Genomic DNA, 19,953 nt, shown 5'->3' with positions numbered 1-19,953 from the left:
TCCCCAGGAAAAGTTTGTGAGAATGATCCTTTTAGTGTGATTTTCAGAAGGCAGATTTTTAAGAGTACTCTATTTCACTGCCTGTGAAATGTTCATTCATTCACTGCATAAATGAATGTATAAGGGGTATCAACTGCATTAGTCTTTCTCCTTTTCCTTCCTTTTTTACTCTTTCTTTATTTTAGATGCAGAACACATCCTTTCTTTTCAGTGCACAATTAAATGGTGTTCTCTTGTTTCCTCTGTATTGTCTGTGCATTATGAGGGTAATGTTCTGGGCTTTGTGTCTAACAAAAGGCTTTGGGGTTACCTCCTGATAGAAATTATGCAGAGAAAACTGTATTAAAGTGCCTATTTGAGGGAAATAATAGCATAATCAAAAGGTGTCTCTCTCTTTTGCAGTCATTTCCCTTTATCGTAAACCAATAACTTGACTTTCATTCATTGCCTCCATTTCCTGCCCTAATTTAGGGAGTTTATTCTCCTAGGAAACCTTTATCTACTTTGTTCTGAACAAGAACCTCTATCTATCTAAATCATGTTCAAATTGTATAGCAAAAGTGGATTTAGAATTGTTTCTGTGGCACATTGATTTTTCTTTCTCTCTGTGTATTGTAATCTGCTTGGTTCCTTCTGCAGGACCCTTCCCTGAATCACAAAGCCTACAGAGATGCATTCAAAAAGATGAAGCCACCAAAAATCCCTTTCATGCCCTTATTGCTGAAAGGTAATTATTTTCTATCTTTTGTGATATGTAATTCCATTTTCCAGAAATATATCAACTCAAACGATGGAGGGACTAAAGAAAGGACTCTCCATACACTTCCTGAAAGTGGTCTTTGACATACCGATCTAACGATATTTGCCTACAATTGCTTTTAGAAAATCTAAATAGTTTGGGGGACCTCAAAAATGCTTCATTGTCTTTGAGTACCCACCAGAGCATGGTTCTGTGGCTTCCGAAATGTGGCCTTAGAAACCCCTGGGTATCTGTCTCACTCTGCTTCTAAGCAGAGACTTACTTTCTTTGTGTCATATCCTCTTAGTTCCACCAAGAATAAGACTGGCACCAAGAAACTAAATGTGACTGGTTTGGAATGTACTTCTTTCCAGGAGGGGGATCCAGCTGGGATAGTATTTTCAGCTACCCTGGCAGTTGGCCCACTGACCTCTCTCCTGTGGAGCACCAAGTAATTGCTTCTGCAGCATGTTTGTGAGATGATCAGGGAGATGTCAGTGGTCTCTTTAAATGGAATGGGGTTCATGAAAAGGAAGTTCTCTTTAATCAGTCAAGAGTCCCGAGACTCAGTCCCAACCACATGCTTCCAGGGAAAAGGAATTTGGGCATGTGTCTTGGCCAAATTTTAATTTCTTTCAAGGGTTCTTGCAGGAATACACATTCATCCTTCCTGACTCATCAGTGAGATACTAAAAACAAGTTGCCCAAGAATTGTTCTGTGGGCTATGGATTGGCCTGGCTCTACTGGATTGACTATGAATTGGCTTGACTATGGATCTCCCCTCCTCCCTCAAGGCCCCCATTGCCAGCTTCCCCTCACAATAGCAATAAAACTGACATTCTATCTGCCATTTTCCTTAAGAGCAAACAGTTTGGAGAATTATGAGTTGCTGTACCTCTCTGCAACTGTTTGTTTAGCTTATATCTACAGTATACTCAGAATCTCTGTGAAACCAGAGTCTATCAGGACTACTGAAAGACACACAGAATGTTTCATTCAGGCAGAAAAGGAGTTGCCAAAATGTAAATGGATACAATGAGAGGTTATAATGCCAAAATAGAGATTTAAATGTTCACTTGATCCTTCATATTTAATTACCTCTAAGGTAAGTTTATTTGGGAATATGACTTTAGTTTGCAAAATAAAACATCTTCAACTAGAGAGAATAGCAGGTGGGAAGTAATTCTTAGAATAATTTAAACACAAGTAGGAAAATTAGGAAATGTGGACAGATTTGGGGAAATAATTGATTTTAGGGAGAAAAAAAATGGGAGACACTTTTTTAAAGTAAAGAAAACTTTGTTGGCAATGTTTTTTTAACTGAGTTTGTTATGAGCAGAACTTTATTAGTGTTTTTCCCCAAAATATATTTCATGCAGTCAAGTGTCTCACACTTACATTTTAACTTGGATGCAATTTTCTGCTCTACTGAGTTTATCTAGACCTCCTTGTTGGCAGCAAAACAAATTTCCTTTTTTTCTTCTGAAAGTACATTTACTCATTTGCTCTAGTTAATTAAACCATTTTTCTTTCTTTTTTTTTCATTAAAAGCCTTCTTGAGTTTAAGCACTTAATATTTCCTTGTTTTAATTTTTGTCAGTATAAAAATAAATATCATTTGTACTCTACCACATTTAAAGTTAGCATTTTTGTCTGGACTAGTTTGCAAAGAAAAATAGGATAAAAAATTTTTTAACCTGTCATTGCCCAAGATAAGACATTATGGAAACATTTCCTTCTTAGATTTTTGGGGTTTTTTTAATAACTGCAAAATTATCTTAAAAGTTGTAATTAACTAAAGTAAGTGACTTTTGAATGAAAACTGGTTTCACTTCTTTCTTGCCCCTCCTACTGTGAGTAGCTTTTCAGTTGAGAAATGAGACCCAGTTGAATGTGGGTATTAGAGTGGATGTGGCCTCCCAAGTCTGACTCTTGAAAAGCTACTTGGTTCCTAGTCAACATGCAGAGGATCAAGTCAGCACATAACCTGGGGCTCCTTCAGCCTCTGTTTCCTAGCTGAGTTTCTTAATGCTTTGTTTTGGGGGACAGGGGGTCACAACAGGCTTACTTCTGGCTTTGTATTCAGACATCACACCTGTCATGCTTCAGGGGACCATATACAGTGCTCGGGATCAAACCTCAGCTCGCCACTTGCAGGATTGGTGCTTTCCCCACTGTACTATTGCTCCAGCCCCAAGTTTTATGCTTGCTATACCCCTCTTTATACGTGCACCCCAGTTCAGAAGGGCATGAGTGGAAATCCTAAAGGAGTGTTGGAAGGGTACTGAGCAGAGAGAAAATGTCAAAAGCCACTGAATAGCCTGTCTTATGGGTCTTTTGGAAAAACTTGCCCCTCCCAAGAGAGCAAATAATCAAGAGGCCCTGGATGATAGGTAAACTGAGTCCTCGTGGTCGGTTGTATGTCTAAGAGTGGAGCCTTTAGCTGCAGAATTTCAGGCGGCATTTTTAAAAGGGGGGACTTGAGGTACCCCTTCCTTCCCTTTCACTTTTTGTGTCTTAAACACAGCCCTGCCCTCTGCAACCCCGCAGCAGGGGGTGTTTGGGGTATGTTCAGGTTCCTCCACTGAGCCGCATCTGTCAGGTGCACCCCACACACATAGGACCCGCTGGATGGATGCTGTGAATCTGCCTCACGAGCCCAAACATAAATCCCAGGTCCCAGATTTTTTTAGATTTTTTTCTTTCTTCGCTTCTGGCTATGTGCTCAGGATTCACTCTCAGTGGTACTGGGGATTGAACCCAGGTTGACTGCATGTAAGGCAAGTGCCCTGCCTTCTGAACCATTAGATCCCAGGTTTTGTGCCCATGCCAGTTCCTCGTCTCTCTCACAGTCCTTCATATTCACATGCTGAGCAGCCAACCACACCATACCCACAGTGTCCTAGCCCCTTCTCCAGAGCCTGGATGGCACCTTACAGCCTCCCTTTCTGCCTTTCCCAGGCCACGTGCACCTTCTCCACCTATGCCCCCATTTGCCAGATTAGAGGAGTATCTCCCTTGTGCTGGCCTGACTGTGTCCTGCGGGCTGAGGTCTGGAAACCATGTCAGGGCCAAGGTGACAGGGCTGGGGAGCCACCGAGGAGACACTTGCCCCAGTGTGATCCCATCCCCCAGCAGTGCAAAATAAAACCGAAGTTACAGGGGCCCAGATAGGCTCAGATCAGCAAGTCACTGACTCTAAGGAGCGAGGGGGGGGGCATAGCCTAACTGCCACAGGAGCAGAGGACCACCAGGGTGAGAGGGAAACTGGCTCCTGGGTTTGAATCTTGACTATGAGCCCGTGTGGGTCAGCACTGCTTCCACTGTGAATTGCAGCATCTTCACAACCTTCCCTCCTGGGTTGACCTCAGTACTCTGTGAGGGTTTCAAGGAGTTCATGGCGTGTATGTGGTCACTATTGTCGGCTGCCTCATCCTTGGGAACCAAGAGAGAGGCTGAGCAACCTTGTTGACCAACCCAGGGACATGGACTAAGTGCCCAAGAGAATTTTGGGATTCGAATTCTCAGAGAGTTTGGAGGCACGGAAATTTTTAGATGATGTTTGGTGTAGCCCAGTAACTGGGCCTGCTCGAGCAAATCGATGAACAACGGGAGGACAGTGACAGTGACAGTTTTGTGTAGATGCTGCTTTGTTTGCTGTCCAGAAAGAAGGTCAAAGTGAATTGGGTTAATGACTCTCTAAAAGTCCTGTCACAGAACGAGAGCTTGCAGTTGTCTTCTGAAAGCAGAAACACGAAAGATCGTGAAACAATCAGTTTGTCAGACAATGGTGCAGTTAACTGTGCATTGTTTCCAGCTGGGACCTCAGGGGGATAGCTTTACAAGTCGTGTAGGAAGCTGTGCAGAAGGGCTGCCTCGGGGCAGGCGGGGAGGGACGCTCGCGCCCCCTAGTGAACAGTCCAAGTCCATGCAGCCCCGTGTTAATGGGCAATTCCTGAAATTCCTCGCTCATTATTTTTCTATAGGGACCAGCAAAATCAACATCTTGATTAAATGCAAATGTTTTCCCCTTCTATTTATAGCAGTCTTAAGCTTTTCTTTTCCCTCTTTCTGATCATGTTATTTTAATAAGATATTCCAACTGTGTGTGTGTGTGTGTGTGTGTGTGTGTGTGTGTGTGTGTGCGCGCTCCAGGCTCTATGCAAAACATGTTTTGTTTGCATGCTGTTAAAACTGAGGTGCATTTCATTAGATTCTCCTCAGCCAGGGTTTCCTGGTGCTGCAAACTGTCTGCTCTGAATTATTATCAGTCACCACTCAGAACTACAACTGCTCTTGGCTGTGACTAACTCCCAGATCCCTGGTTTGAAGAAGCACTCTAGTTTATTGCAGCCAGAAGGAGATTTTTTTTTAAAGTGGAATATCTTCAGCCACTTTATTTTGAGAGTTTTAGGGAGCCACCAGTACCACTCCCAACAGTACATGACCTTGCTGGGCCAGCCTGACAATTCAGCAGTCAGGTCCAGTGAACCTGTGAACCTTTGGGGCTACTCCTATGGTGCTGGGGAAGAGTAGGGAGGGACAGGATTGTATTTGGTGCCTCATGCATGCACAGCATGCTCACCACTTCCCTTGTGTCACTTGAAGTGCCAGAAGGCTTGCACAAAGTGTAACTTGTAACTTTCCCTTTCTCTGAAAATGCACCTGCATCTTATTTACTTCATGCCATATTTCACCAGTCATGCATGCTTTCTCACCACGACCCAAAATCTTGCGATTTTCAAGCCTGCTGTTTCCTTGCCCGCTTGGGAGTGCAGGGGTGGGGGTGTGAGGCTATGGGATGGGCTACTTCCGGCTGTCCTCAGGGCTTCTGGCTCTGCACTCAAGAACCCAGGACTGGGCTGGAGCAATAGCACAGCATGTAGGGCATTTGCCTTGCACGTGGCCGACCCGGGTTCGATTCCCAGCATCCCATATGGTCCCCCGAGCACCGTCAGGGGTAATTCCTGAGTGCAGAGCCAGGAGTATCCCCTGTGCATTGCTGGGTGTGACCCATAAAGGAAAAAAAAACGGGACCATATGTGGTGCCAGGGATCGAACCTGTGTCTGCTGCATGCAAAGCAAGTGCCCTATCTGCTGTGCCATCTGAACTTCGATCCTTTACTCATTTTTGTTACCTTGTTAGGATTTGGCCTTGAGAACAAAAATCTAATTTTCAGCATTGAAATCTTAGCATTTTAAACAAACTCTTTGCCAGGGATGATTGAAAAGCAAACATATAAATATTAAAATTCAGTTTTTGCTGGGTATTCAGTGTTTTTTTTTCTTCCTGCTCAGTGTTGTGGCCTAAAAATATAACAGACCAATTAAGTTCTAGAATGGAGTTAGCTGATATCACTGAATATGTGATGAGACGCTGCAGTGCTAATATAGAATGTATACTTGTGTGGATACTGTAATGCCTTCTCCCACAGAATGGGGAGCATGCCCATCTGTTATTGCCATATAGACCCAGACTCAAGTTGCTTTGTGAAATACATGACACAATCCATAATGTTGCAGAAGACTTCCTAAGTTTGAGTTGATCCAGGCCTCTCCAGACCTACCTCATGATCCACCCCTAAAGCTAAGTCCACGTTTTTTTCCTTTTCAGATGTCACGTTTATTCATGAAGGAAATAAAACATTTTTGGATAACCTTGTCAATTTCGAAAAGCTGGTACGTAAACTTTTATCATTTCTCCTTTTCCCACCGGTTAGAAAATCCAAGTTTTTGCTTTTTTCCTGTTCCTGCTCCAGAGAGCAGATGGCTGTCCATTGAATTTCCCAGTTGCTTCCTTGCAGTGGGTAGGGCGTTCGCCTTACAAGCGGCCAACATGGCCGACCCGAGTTCGATTCCTCCGCCCCTCTCGGAGAGCCCGGCAAGCTACCGAGAGTATTCGATATGCCAGACACAGTAACAACAAAGTCTCCAATGGAGACGTTACTGGGCCCGCTCGAGCAAATCGACGATCAACGGGAGGGCCTTTACCTTTTACCTTTACCTTCCTTGCTGTGTGTTGTGGGTGGCCAACGAAACATAGTCCAGGTGAAAATAAGTGTGCCAACACAGTTTGGAAGACCATATAACCATAAGCATTTTTCCCCTTTCCAGTGGAACTTTATTAGACTAACATTACTGAATAATGTCAAAATAGTTCTATTTCTGTTTTGTGTGTGTTTTGGGTTTTGTTAGCTTGTTTTTGGTCACACAGATGATACCTGAGTATCATTACTCCTGGCTCTACACTCAGGAATCACTCCTGGCAGTGCTCGGCAGCCCATATGGGATGCCAGGTATCAACCCGGTTTGGCTGTGTGCAAGGCAAGCTTCCTCCCTGCTAAACTTTCACTCTAGACCCTCTTTTTCTTTTTTATTGGACCAGTAAGAGAACAGCCATGTTCCTATCAGGAGGAGTCACACAGGTGAGGCTCCATGTTAGCACCTCACCCTCTTTCCAAGCACAGGGAAAAGTGCTCCTTCAGGTTTGACCGATTATGCCCCAGCTTGGATGGATGCTGTTCTGTGTGTGGGGTCTTAGGTGAGGAGAAAGACCAACCTGCTGAAAAATGGTTCAGCTTCTGAGCACTGTGGAGAGAGATGCTCCCAGCTCTCATGGGACCACTCAGTGGTCCTCTCTTACAAGTTCTGGAAATGCCTCCTCTGGGATTACTTATGCATTTCCTGGGAGCTTTGTCTGCAATGGGGCTCAGGAGGTTTGGGTACCTCCTGGCAGTTCTCGGCCAACTGAGATGTCTCTTCAGTGCCATGGCCTGAGGCAGCAGTGCTGTGTAATCCCTGCCATGCCAGGGTACCCGAGCCACCCCATAGCACTGGTGCCTTCAGAACTGTCCCTGAGGGTGCTAGAGGCCTGTGGTGCCAGGGTTGAGCCCAGATGGTTGCACCCCAGGCATGCGCCCTAACACTATGTTGCTTTGTTTGGGGCCACATCCAGTAGTGTTCAGGGGCTGCTCTGGGTTCTAGGCTTGGGGGTTGCTTCTGGTGTGATTCGGGGAAATCAGGTAGTGCCTCCTGCATACAGAGCATGTGCCAGCAGGTTGAGCCCTCTACAGCCCTCCTCCAGGCTCCTTCCTAGCTGTGCCTGAAAGATCTGAGGAATAAAATCGCATGTTCTGAAGAGACCCAATGACCTACGCAACCAATAAAACCTCAGAAAAAGGGGCCTGTGAGATAGCACCAAAGACTGGAATGTTTGTTTAGCATTCAGACACCCTGGGTTTCACACCTGACACAGCATGGTACCCTTCATATGGAGACAGGAGTAGCCCCTGAGTTACTGCCACATGTGGCCCCAAAACCAGAAGGAAAACAGAGAGAGGCCCATTGATGACAAAAAAGGATGATTTGGCTGACAGGTGAACTTAATGTCATCGAGCAGACTGTCCTTTGTGGGTAAAGATAACGCCAGTGACCCCTGTCCATAAAACCTGACCTTTCAGTGACCTTTTCAGTCAGGGTCATGGATTTGTGTGAACTCTCGAAAATAGACCTCTTTTCCCTGTGAGACGGAGAGAAGGTTTCTTGAGGCAGGGACCGTTACCAGAGAACAATACAAAGCGATGAGTCCAAATGAGACTCAGCCTCTGGCTTTTGCCAGAATGCCTCCTCATTCTGTCACTTTGTGACTGGGTTGCTACTGTTACAGTCTCCAGGCAGGTTAATGGTTGGGATTCACAGAATGCCTGTAAGAATAGGAGCCTTGGACCTGTATTTTACTTCACCCCTTGGCCAACACTTTTGGTTAAGGAAACCAAGCCAGGCCTAGAGAGATAGGATAGGAGTGAGGCGCTTACCTGAAGTGCAGCTTACCCCAGTTAGAGCCCTGCCACCGCATATGATCTCCTCAGCACTTCAAGGAGTGATCCCTGAACACAGCTAAGCACAGGGAAAAGAAGGACAAGAGGGAAGGGGAAAGAGAGGAAGGGAGAAGTAAGCTCTGGAGAACGCAGGTGCAGACCTGGAGTGAGGTGTGTTGTGCCAAATGAAGTGTCCTCAGCAGACCCCTCGTCTCACGCGATTGGAGCTGGGAAACAGTTGTCCCCTTGCTGGGCTCACCATTGGCTGCCTGTTGTTAGGGGCAAGTGGGTGGTCACCCTCTCTCTCTACTGAAATTGGTTAAGTACATTGTCATTTCCTCTCAGCTAGCTGAAGAAACACATGAATTGAGCGAGAACACAGGCACAGATGGGAGGCAGCCCTGGAGTAGCCCCTCCACCTTTCTCTCACTCCCAACCATGTCTCTGGACTTCCGCTTTTCCCACCCAGCCAACAGACACCTTTCAGTGCAGCTAACCCAGGCCAAGGCTTCATGTAAACCACAGAGACATAAACACAGAGTGTCTAAATTATAGTCCTTTTAGGTAAAAAAAAAAAAACAACTATATGCACCTTAAGCTTTTAGGAAGTTTTAAAAAAATAGCCTGCTTTATATAATAATGTATGTAAATGTATAAATTTCTAAATAAAACATTTTTTTATTTTTAACTTAAATTTTTATTAAATTTTTCACTTAAAAGACAGCCAGAGTCAGAAAGATAGTACAGATATAGTTAAGGTGCAAGATAGTTAAGGCACTTTCCATGCACATGGCCGATACAGGTAAATCCCTGGTGACACATATGGTCCCCCAAACAGTGCCAGGAATTATCCCTGAAGTGCAGAGCCAGGAATAAGTCTGGTGTACAGACAGATGTGGCCTAAAACCAAAAAGATGGCCAGAAGCACACTTATACACACACACACACACACACACACACACACACACACACCCCAGCACTTACTAGTACATCACCTCTAAAGACAGCAGATTTGTGGCATTAGTAAGTCCCTGATCCTTTAGCAGAGACAGTCATGACCCAGCCTTCCTCCTGCTGCCCCTTCTCACATGGACAAGACAGAGTCAAGTTAGATTCCCCCCCCCCCCCCCCTCCGGGAGATCAAAAATCCGTTTAACATCTCACGCAACCATCTGTGATTCTTGGATGCCAAAGAAGGAACCAAACTTCCAAGTAGAGTCAATATCTTCAAGGCTTGTTTCTTAGCAAAGGACGTGGTTTCACTTCGACTAAAGCAGGGTCATCTCTCACAATAATGAGCCAATAGAACCTAAATGAATTAACTTGTGAGAAGCCAATTTCTCGTGATGGATATTAGCCTAAGCCAGCTAGCAGATAATTCAGTGTATTATCTTTATCTAGTGGATACAGACAAACACATTAAGTCAGACGTGGCAGACCCAGAAATGCTTCTCACTGGGGCTGAGAAGAGAATCACTGGTGCTCCATCTATGAAATAATAGAGAAACACATGCTCTCCCCTTTTCCTCTTCTCCCTCAATATTAAGAGCATCACCTTCACCATATATTCCATAGTCCCCCTTCAGAACACCTAAAGAGAAGCAGACCTCCCATTTCACTGCCACACTGAGTCCCAAGCTGCAAAATGGCATGATATAAATCAGTCATATGGGGGCGGGAGCGATAGCACAGCAGGTAGGGCATTTGCCTTGCACAGGGCCAACCCAGGTTCAATTTCCAGCATCCCATATGGTCCCCCTGAGCACTGCTAGGAGTAATTCCTGAGTACAGAGCCAGGAGTAACCCCTGTGCACCACCGGGGGTGACCCAAAAAAGCAAAAAAATAAAGAAATCAGTGAGACACCATGATTTAAAACAGCCAAGGGGCTGGGAACTGGGGTGAATTTGGAGGAAGGAAATTCAAGAGTCCATTCACAGACATGAGTCAGACCTCATTTCCTCCATAAAGGCCACGTGAGCTACCATGCTAATCACTGTCCTCTTTAATTTTCCATAACTGAGTGGAAATACAATAAGAACACAGCTGTATGAACACTTTAATAAGTAGGTCACATTCAAATAGCATCTTCACTGTTCTGCTGGATTGGAGGTAAAATTCTTTTTAACACGAGCAGTGTTCCTTTAGCCATATTTTAGTGAAAGTTTGTAATCTGTGGATGATTCTGGGATGGGGTATGCAGAGCACAAGAGATGATGACCCACTGGGGCAATTTGGAGGAAGTGAGAAAAAAGAATGTTGGGGGACCGGAGAGATAGCACAGAAAGTAAAGCAATTTGCTTTGCTTGTGGGTGACACAACTTCAATCCTCTGTACCATATATAGTCCCTCGATTTCTGCCAGGAGTGATCCCAGAGTGCAGGGCCAGGTGTGGCTCCAAAACAAATAATAAGAAAGTTGATTCTTTAATTTATTTTTTTCTGCTTTTTGGGTCATACCCGGTGATACACAGGGGTTACTCCTGGCTCATGCACTCAGGAATTACTGCTGGCAGTGCTCAGGGGACCATATGGGATGCTGGGAATTGAACCCAGGTCAGCCCCGTGCAAGGCAAATGCCCTACCTGCTGTGCTATTGCTCCAGCCCCAGAAAGTTGATTCTTAAGGTAGGATTCTGTTGCAAGGAACTTGATAAAAAACAGAGTAGTGTATTTATAGAGTCTCTGGAGGCCTAACATGGCAAGAAAATTGCTTGGAGATTATTCTAGGAATCGTATTTGAGGGGCCACAGTAGAGCACTGTCTCGTCCTAAACACCCTTTTTGTGTCATCCTAAACACCCTTAAAAACTCAACATGGTAGAGGCAGGAGACTTGCAGGGATGCCAGCTTTAGGTGCTGGGATTGGCTAACTTTAGAGCATTGCACATTTAGCAAGACTCTTGACTGGAGACCAGAGAGGATGTTCAAGAGAAAGTCTAAGTAGAAGATGGAAGTGCAGGAGAGATTTTATTATAAACAGAAAATGGTCTCTCTGATGATAGCAATGTTTTATTTTGATTGTTTGCTTTGCTTTGTTTGGGGGAGCCACACCCAGTGGTGCTCAGAATTTACTCTTGGCTCTGTACTCAGAGGTCTCGCCTGGAGTGCTCAGGGGTGACCAGAAGGAGTGCCAAGGATCAAATCCAGGTTCGCCAGGGGCAAGGCAAACACCCTACCTGCTGTATTCCCAAGAGAGCGATGTTGTGGAGAGTGTGTCTTTCGTGAATATCATGTTTTCAGTCATCATATTATGATACTTGGGTCTTTGAGTCCACCAGACATCGCGTCCAACAAATACATGGGAGCCTGTGCATGAATTCTGGTGGATGCTGGGCTCACACGGAGTCTCAGGGGTGCTTGATCTGGGGGAGAAGAAAAGATCCACAGCAGTTATGAAGCAAAGTTAGTGACTCATGTGCAAGCAGCAGGTGGGTGGAGCCTCCCTAGTGCAGAAAGCGGCTCAGAAGGGATAGTCTTCCTCCCGAGAGTGATACGTGCCCTGAAGTGAAAGCCAAAAGCCAGCAGGAGCAGGGAGGAGTGGTGCAGGCAGTGGAGTGGGACAGTTAGACACAACACACCTGTGTCCAGGGCCACTGTTCACTGTTTCTGCAGTCAAGAAATAAATAGTTTTGTGATGTGAAATCTCAGTATGATTATTTTTATTTTATTAATTTTTTTACAAAGCTGTTAATGAATGGATTTCAGTGATACAGTATTCCAACACCCATCTCTCCACCAGTGTACATTTCCCAGCACCAGTGTCCACAGGTTCCCTCCCATCACCCTCCACCTCCACCCCTTGTCTGTCTGTCTGTCTCTCTCTATCTCCCTCTGTGTCTCTCTGTCTCTCTCTTTCTCTGTCTCTCTCTCTCTCCTTTTGGGCACTGCGGTTTGCAATAATGATACTGAAAGGTTATCAAGAATATCCCTTTACCTACTTTTAACCCTCAGATCTTATCCAGAGAGGTCATTTCCAGCTACTATTGTCACAGCAGTCCCTTCTCTATCTTACCTACCCTCAACCCCACACACACTTGTGGTTAGTTCCACGCATTGACCAGTCTTCCTAACCAGTTTTCCCTGGATATTCTTCTTCTTCTGTGTGTGTGTGTGTGTGTGTGTGTGTATGTTTCCTATATGATCATTTAAAAATGGGTCTAGAGCCAAGTAGGTTTCTGTTTCCCCCAGCCGTGATCTGCTGGGGGGGGTTTCTGTTTTCCCCAGCCGTGATCTGCTGGGGGGGGCAGGCATCTCCTGAATTAGCCCTGGCTGATGTGTTGTTTCCTGTTCTGCCTTCCAGCATATGATTGCAGACACCGTCCGAACCCTGAGACACTGCCGGACCAATCAGTTTGGTGAGTCACTGAAGTTGGGTATGGAATGAAGTGCATTGTCTGTTGGAAAAGACTGTGGTCAAAGCACAGCAATGTTTGCTGGTAATAAATGAAATGTGGTGCACAGTGGGATGAGACACTTGTGGGTTGTCGACCCTGCAGCCTCCCTCATAACTGCACGTTTGGGATGCAGTAAAATATAAGATAAAGCAAGCTTTTAACCCTCGCGTGGCAGCACGGTACACTGAGATCTTGATTTAGGGCATGGGAGCTTGGACCACTCCTGGCAGTGTTCGGGGTTTACTCCTAGCTCTGTGCTCAGGGATCACTGCTGGCAGTGCTCAGGGAATCATATGTGCTGCTGGGGATCAAACCCAAGTCTCCACATAAAAGACAAGCACCTTATCCCCTGGTGTTTTTTTGTGGGTTTTTTTTTTTTTGCATTTTGGGTCACACCCAGCGATGCACAGGAGTTACTCCTGGTTCATGCACTCTGGAATTACTCCTGGCGGTGCCCAGGTCCCCTGTTCTATTCTCTGACCAGAACCGGACTTTTTCTTTTTTCTTTTTTTTTTTTAATCAGTGAACTCTATCAGTGAGATAATGTTTTTTTGGTTTGGCGTATTTGAATTTTGGGGTTTTTTGGGGGGAGGGGATCACACCTGGAAATGCTCAGGGGTTACTCCTGGCTCTGCACTCAGGAAGTGCTCCTGGTGGTGCTTGTGGAGACCATATGGGATGCCAAGGATTGAATCCTGATCAGCTACATGCAAGACAAACACCCTACCTGCTGTCCAATCCCTCCAGCCCTGATAGTGTGTGTGTGTGTGTGTGTGTGTGTGTGTGTGTGTGTGTTAATGTTTTTCTTTTAAAAGTGGCAAACAAAAAAGTTTGGAGAGTAGTATAGAAACTTTCCATGCATCTCACATTCAGTTTCCCCCAATTCTTGGTCTCTTGTTACAATGATTCAACCAATACTGTGAACTCATAACTCTAGAAAAGTTATTCTCAATTGTGGCTCAAATTCCTTTTCCCCATTTCTGCCTTTTAATCTCTGACCCAGTATGCTCTGTATTGCCTATGGGGTTTTATAGCTTGTTGTGGATGAATTGTTTATTTGAAGGGGGGTTGTTTTAGTCTCCCTGAAGTGCCCAGGATCTACTCCTGTCTCAGTCCTCAGGGGATCCATGTATTACTGGGGATCAAGCTTGCAAAGCATGCACCCCTATACCACCACCCACACCCACACCCCGGCCTTCCCTGAGGCTGTTATCAAAGGTGGTCCTCTCCTTCCCATGCTTATGTGGTGTCTTCCTGGAAGAGAAACCTCTGCTGTGAAGGCACGCTAAGATAATCTTCCTCTTCTCCAACAACTTCCTGCCTACAGCCGCCTTTCACTGGACGGATTTTTGTGTCCACTTTTCCAAACTCCCCATGGAAACTACTGTGTGTAGGAATATCCTCCCCAAATCTCAGGTATTCTTGACACCACTTTCAGTGGCTCAGACCCTGGGGCAGAGAGCTTCATAGCCAGGGTTTCTAGTCCTGCTCAGCCTCTTATTTGCTGCTGTTTCCCTTCTGTAAATGGGGCAATGACGTATTTGCTAAATTCAGTACAATGTTAGGTAGTATTAGGTAATTCAGTGTAAGTGCCTGTAAACTAAATAACCTAATCAGGTTAATTGCCTATCCTGAAGAAATCTAGGGAATTCGTGTTCACATCAACAGAATATGTATATACCTATGTTCATTGCAGCACTTAGTACAGTAGCCAGGATATGGAAACAACCCAGATGCCCAACTACAGATGAATGGATCAATAAGTTATGGTATATTTATACAATGGAATACTACGCAGCTCTAAGAAAGAAATGATTGGTTTCTGCATATTGCAACTATGTCGATGAAACTAGAGGGGATCATGCCGAGTGAAGTCAGAAGGAAAGAACAGATAGAGAATGATCTCTCTGTCTCTGTCTTCTGTCTCTCTCTTTCCGTATAAAAACATATAGGAAGGGAGCAACCAACGGCCAAAGGCCACTGAACTGGAGAGTTGCTCCACAGAGCGGAGTTCCTGCGGAAGGGACAGTTGGAACTTAAGTGGAAAGAAGTGGCCAGTTGGGTGGATGTGCTCTTAAAAAATGTATTAAGAAACTGTCATGAACAGATAAATCATTGCACCTTAAAAAGGGCATAAGTAAGATTTAATAACCCAAGTTTAATAAAATAAATCTACTTTGAATATTAAATGAAAAAATCTCAGGTTCGCTGCCAGGATAACAATACTTCCTCTGGATTTGTAATGAGCATCTACCTGGTAAATTTACTCCATGCCCACAGGTTCCCAGATTTATTTGACTTACTGCCCTCTTTTCAGGGGAAAAAAAGGACAGTACTACACCCTTTCACCTTTCCCAAAAATCTACCTCCTCTTATTTTCTTCTTTGTTTGATTTCTGAGCCACATCTGACAATGCTTAGGGTTTCCCCTGTCTCTGTGCTCAGGGATCACTCCTGATAGTACTTGGAGGAACCATATGGGTTGTCAGGTGTTGAACCTGGTCGACCAGGCTCAAGGCAAATGCCCTACCCGCTGTACTATCTCTGGCCCTACCTTCTTTAAAAACAAACAGAAAGAACCCCCCCATGCCCAATTATACCCTAAGCTACTCCCTGGCCCCCATCATCCCTGCCCTCCCTCTAGAGAGCGCACCCCCAGAAATGCTGCCCCACCTTCACAGGGGGATTACCTGGTCTTTGGAAAATTTATCAGTCTCCAGGTGGGAGCGATTGTTAAGGTGGTTAGGCGTCATCGTTTGACTTGCATGCAGCCAGCCCAAGTTCAATTCCAAGAATAACCCCTGAGAATCGCTGAGTGTGGCCCAAAAATTAAAAAAAAATTTTAATTAAAAAAACAAATAAAATTTTACCACTCATGAAACTAACTTCCCTTCCTTCCCCCCGCCCCAAACACAGGAGGTGACGTATCCCCGAAGGAGCACCATGAGTTGAAATCCTACGTGCATCACCTGTACGTGATCGACAGCCAGCAGACCCTGTTTGAGCTCTCGCACCGGATCGAACCCCGTGCATGAGCCGCCGCCGCTGCCCCGCGCCGCCCCCGCCCTCACACTGCAGCACTTTGAGCGCCGGGAATGTTCTAGACCCACAGCACGGGGCCCTCCTGCGGGCAGAAGTTGCTGAGTTTTATCAGCGGATCACCAGGCTCCCAGGCAGGGCAGCCACCAGCGCGTACCTGCAAGCAGCGTGCAGCGAGGGTCGCCCCTCATTGTCCTGGGGACCCGGAGGTGCCGCAGCTTCCCCGAAGCGGAGATGCCCCAGTTTCTCAGGGTCCCGTGCAATCCCGTTTCCAGTGTCCAAGCCGAGAGCACGCCTTGTCACACACATTCCAGGCGTTTCCTTGCACCTGTGCACCAAACGGGGAGTTTTCCGGGGCCTGGCGCCAGACTCTGCGGGCTTAGGCCGCTTACGCGCCCACAGCCGGCCAGCGCCGAAGATCTGCAGGGTCAAGGCGAGGTCTCTTGACATAAACTGGCAATAGCCGGGGGCCCTTTGCTCCCGTTTTCCAGAAGACAAACACCCAGGCCTGCACCCCTTTGCACCCACAGTCGTGTCTCCGTATTTGCTTGCAGGTGAAACTGTCTGCGCACAACCAATTTGTAGCTATCAGCCAGCTCTACTTAAGTTGCTTCTTCTTCGCTAACAGGGAAAAATTAGTCAACTGGAAGAAATGACTCAGTGCTGAATGAACCTCCACAGCATTTTCTTGACCTGTGCCAGCAGGTCAAGCTAGGGACACCGCGGGAAAGCCCAGTGCTGGACATGATGGAAGCACTTGGCCACTGTTCGCGGAGATGACGGTCACCAATGTCCACATCCTTGGGACAGGTGGCCACGGATGTTCCGTGGGTTGCAGCGGGCTCCTCGTCCACGGGACAGCGTGGTCCCCTCAGCTCAGGGAGGTTCTATGGGATCTGATGCAGGGAGCACGTCCTCCACAAGGCCAGAGTATTCAGACAGGGGCCCTAGCTTGTCCTTCAGAAATGAAAAGAACCCGCACATAGCCAAGTGTCTGGTTTATGCCGCACGCTTTGAAGTCCAGTATCTCCTTCCCAACCAAGACAGGGAACCTTTCATAATTTATCTTTTTTGTTCCCCCTCTGCCCACTCCCATCCTCGTTTTAAAATCAAACAGGTCATTTTATAGGTTGAGGAGCCTAGAGTTGAGATCACTTGCTATTCCCAAGGATTAATTAGCAGATGCCTCTCCATTCACACGAACAGGGAAGCATTTGAGTTGGGCTGCATTCTCGGAATCTGGCCTATCTATTGGAAAGTGGACTCACTACTAAAATGTCAGGGCCCTCCACACACACGAGCTCCCTTCCCCCTTCGTTTCTGGAGACTTCAGGACGTGGTACCCTGCCATCATGCCCACCTTTGCATCTCTGAGAAACCCATCCGGAACCATCCACACCCATTACTGAGCTGGGTGATGGCTCTCTGGCCTCTCTAGTTGGGCTGGTCCCTGGGGTCACGCAGCTTGAGGTGGATAGAATTGGGGGGTGAGCCTCCCCAGTCTGACCCAACATTATAAAAAAATCAGTCCCGAAATTTGAACAGGGTTTTGTAAAAAGACTCCATCTGGTCCACTCAGAGGATGCACCGGGGCTGGGGGGACCCATGGGGGACAGGCGTGGGGACTAGAGAGTCTGTGCTCCACCGATGAGCCCCCACACCACCAGCCCATGCTTTTCTCCTTGCCCCACGCTTCCGGGCAGCATCTGGCCAGCATAAGCATGGAAAGCCCTTTTGACTCTGTCTCTGGCTATTGACATGTTCATTCTCATCAAACACTGTGTTGCTCCTAGCGTGGGGGAGTTTCTGCAGGACACCTGCCACTAAGGCTTCTGTTGAGACCCACCTCCAGCCAAATGGATGCACAGACTGGCACAGTGTAGGCCATAGTGTGGACAGAGCTCCTCTTGCCCGGGCTAGACAGCCCTGAGGCCTTTGTCAATTATGTATCGGCCCTTCCAGCCCTGCCTCTGGAGGTCAGAATCCCCACATCCTTCTGAAAGGCAACCAGTCTCCAGAGAGTTTCCAGGCAGCTGCTCTTAGGAATTTCCGAAGCTTGGAGAAGTTGACGATTTGGAAGGGAAACAAGTGGAGGCAGGCGGGCAGCTTAATGGGCTGGAACACGGGCTTTGCAGACCGGAGGGCCAGGTTCAAGCCCTAGCACCACCTGGTCCCCGGAGCGCGGCCTGCCATGATCTTCCAGGGCCACGCAAGACAAATTTTCGGGTGATCTCAGCAGAGCTGCAGGATCTCAAGAGGAGGGAGGGAGGCCTAGTAAATATCTGAGCTCCTTTCTGGCTCTTCTCATTTCTAGGTGCAAAGGAAATCTCTGCATAGCCCCCCGCCTTATCAGGGCACCAACCTTTGTTCCCCTTCTCCCAGCTGCTTTATGTTGACTAGCGCTGAGCAGTCCTCATCTGGTGAGTGTCCAGCATATCTTGCAGCTCAGGGCTGGGCCCTGAAGCAGCAACCCGCTTCCGCAGCGCTTCAGCACCAGGCTCCCAAGATTTCCACACTTTGCTCTCTGATCTCATCGTGACACTTGCCCCGTGAGGGTCATGGTGCAGATTATCAGCTGCATCCCCATGATTCCTGGTTTGACTCATGAAGTTTAGTATCAGTTTTTTCTCAACTCCCACCATGCATAAGTCAGTCAGGGGGGCACTGAGGTTGGAGTCCAGAGTGTGGGGGGATGGGAGGAGTCCCCCTCCCCCCCGCGGGCACATGGAGAGAAGACTTAAGCAGAGTGTGGACTCGTTTCCAGAAGATGGAGGTCCTGGCACTTGTTAGAGGTGTAACACCTCCACCGTAAGTTCCAAGCCCAGTGGTTCCCAAGCCTACGGGGCACTGTTAATCCACACAGCTTGGCTCCAGGCAAACCCATTAAAATGGGGGTCTTCGGGCCCCCCACAGTTGATGGGCCCAAAGTTTTGCCTAAATGCTTCACAGATACGTCCTTACCTTTTCAGCCTGCTTGCAAGGAGTGGGCCTTTTGTGCTTATGGAGGGCTTGAAGGGAGAACGTTTTTTTAAAATTGCCAAAAAGTTAGGGGAAAGTGTACTACTGTATAAAAGCAAAGCTGTATATACTAAACGTTTTTTTAGCAGAGTGATATTTATTTGCATAGCCTATTTATTGTACTCATATTACACTGTTCTTACAGACCAGGATGAAATGTACGGCCCGAAGCAAGAACCTCTTGCCTTTTATTGCTTCTTTAGAACCCCCTTGTGTGCTGACCATTAGCCGCTAGCTGCCCCCCCCCCCCGGGGGGCACCCACCTTCCTTCTCAGGGACCACACTCCATAGTTTTCCACCGAGATCTGAGCTGGTAAATATGAAACGTTTGTTGAATTACCAGGATCGCCATTAACAGTGTTTTTTCCTTTTCCTCTCATATTTCACGCTTTCTGCCTCTGTATATAATAAAACAGTGCTGTGTATTTATCAAAGCTAGTAAGCAATAATTTATATGTAAAAAAAAATGCCCAAGCAATATAAGGTGAGAACTTCTATAAGTCACTGTTACCTTGTATTTTCAAGTGTTTTTTTTTAAAAAATGGCTTTTCCATTTTTCAAATATATGATTATGTTACAGATACCACGCGTGCGTCCTTGCTTCTTCCGGGGCTGTGACGGGGCTGCCTCACCGGTGCTTGGCAGTGAATGAGGCAGAGCTATTCCGAACTCAGCTCTTGGCAAGACCTTCTCCTTTAAGGGGCTGCTGGAGCGATAGCACAGAGGGTAGGGCGTTTGCCTTGCACGTGGCCGACCCGGGTTCGATTCCCAGCATCTCATATGGTCCCCCAAGCTCCGCCAGGAGTAATTCCTGAGTGCAGAGCCAGGAGTAACCCCTGTAACCCCTAAGCATTGCCACGTGTGACTCAAAAAGAAAAAAAAAACTTCTCCTCTAGAAATCTTCCATCTGTGCCTCCTCAGGGAATTGTGAACTCTCCTATTTGGGGA

The 19,953-nt window shown here is 46.6% G+C and overlaps 1 protein-coding gene across 1 annotated transcript in view; it reads left to right on the top strand.

The window, feature by feature from the left end:
* The window catches only part of RAPGEF5 (Rap guanine nucleotide exchange factor 5), a 267,287-nt gene extending 247,701 nt beyond the window's left edge, over positions 1-19,586 (top strand). The window contains exons 23-26 of the mRNA XM_056118696.1: positions 640-727; positions 6,355-6,419; positions 12,856-12,910; positions 15,865-19,586. Coding sequence (XP_055974671.1) covers positions 640-727; positions 6,355-6,419; positions 12,856-12,910; positions 15,865-15,983 — 327 coding nt within the window. The 3' untranslated portion in view covers positions 15,984-19,586. The remainder of the gene's footprint in view (positions 1-639; positions 728-6,354; positions 6,420-12,855; positions 12,911-15,864) is intronic.
* The last annotated feature ends 367 nt before the right edge of the window (positions 19,587-19,953 follow it).

Source organism: Sorex fumeus, unplaced genomic scaffold, assembly GCF_029834395.1.
Source record: "Sorex fumeus unplaced genomic scaffold, SorFum_2.1 ptg000037l, whole genome shotgun sequence".
NCBI classification, from domain to species: Eukaryota; Metazoa; Chordata; class Mammalia; order Eulipotyphla; family Soricidae; genus Sorex; species Sorex fumeus.
The sequence above is the reverse complement of the archived record's forward strand: the minus strand, read 5'-3'. Positions and strand labels throughout refer to the sequence as shown.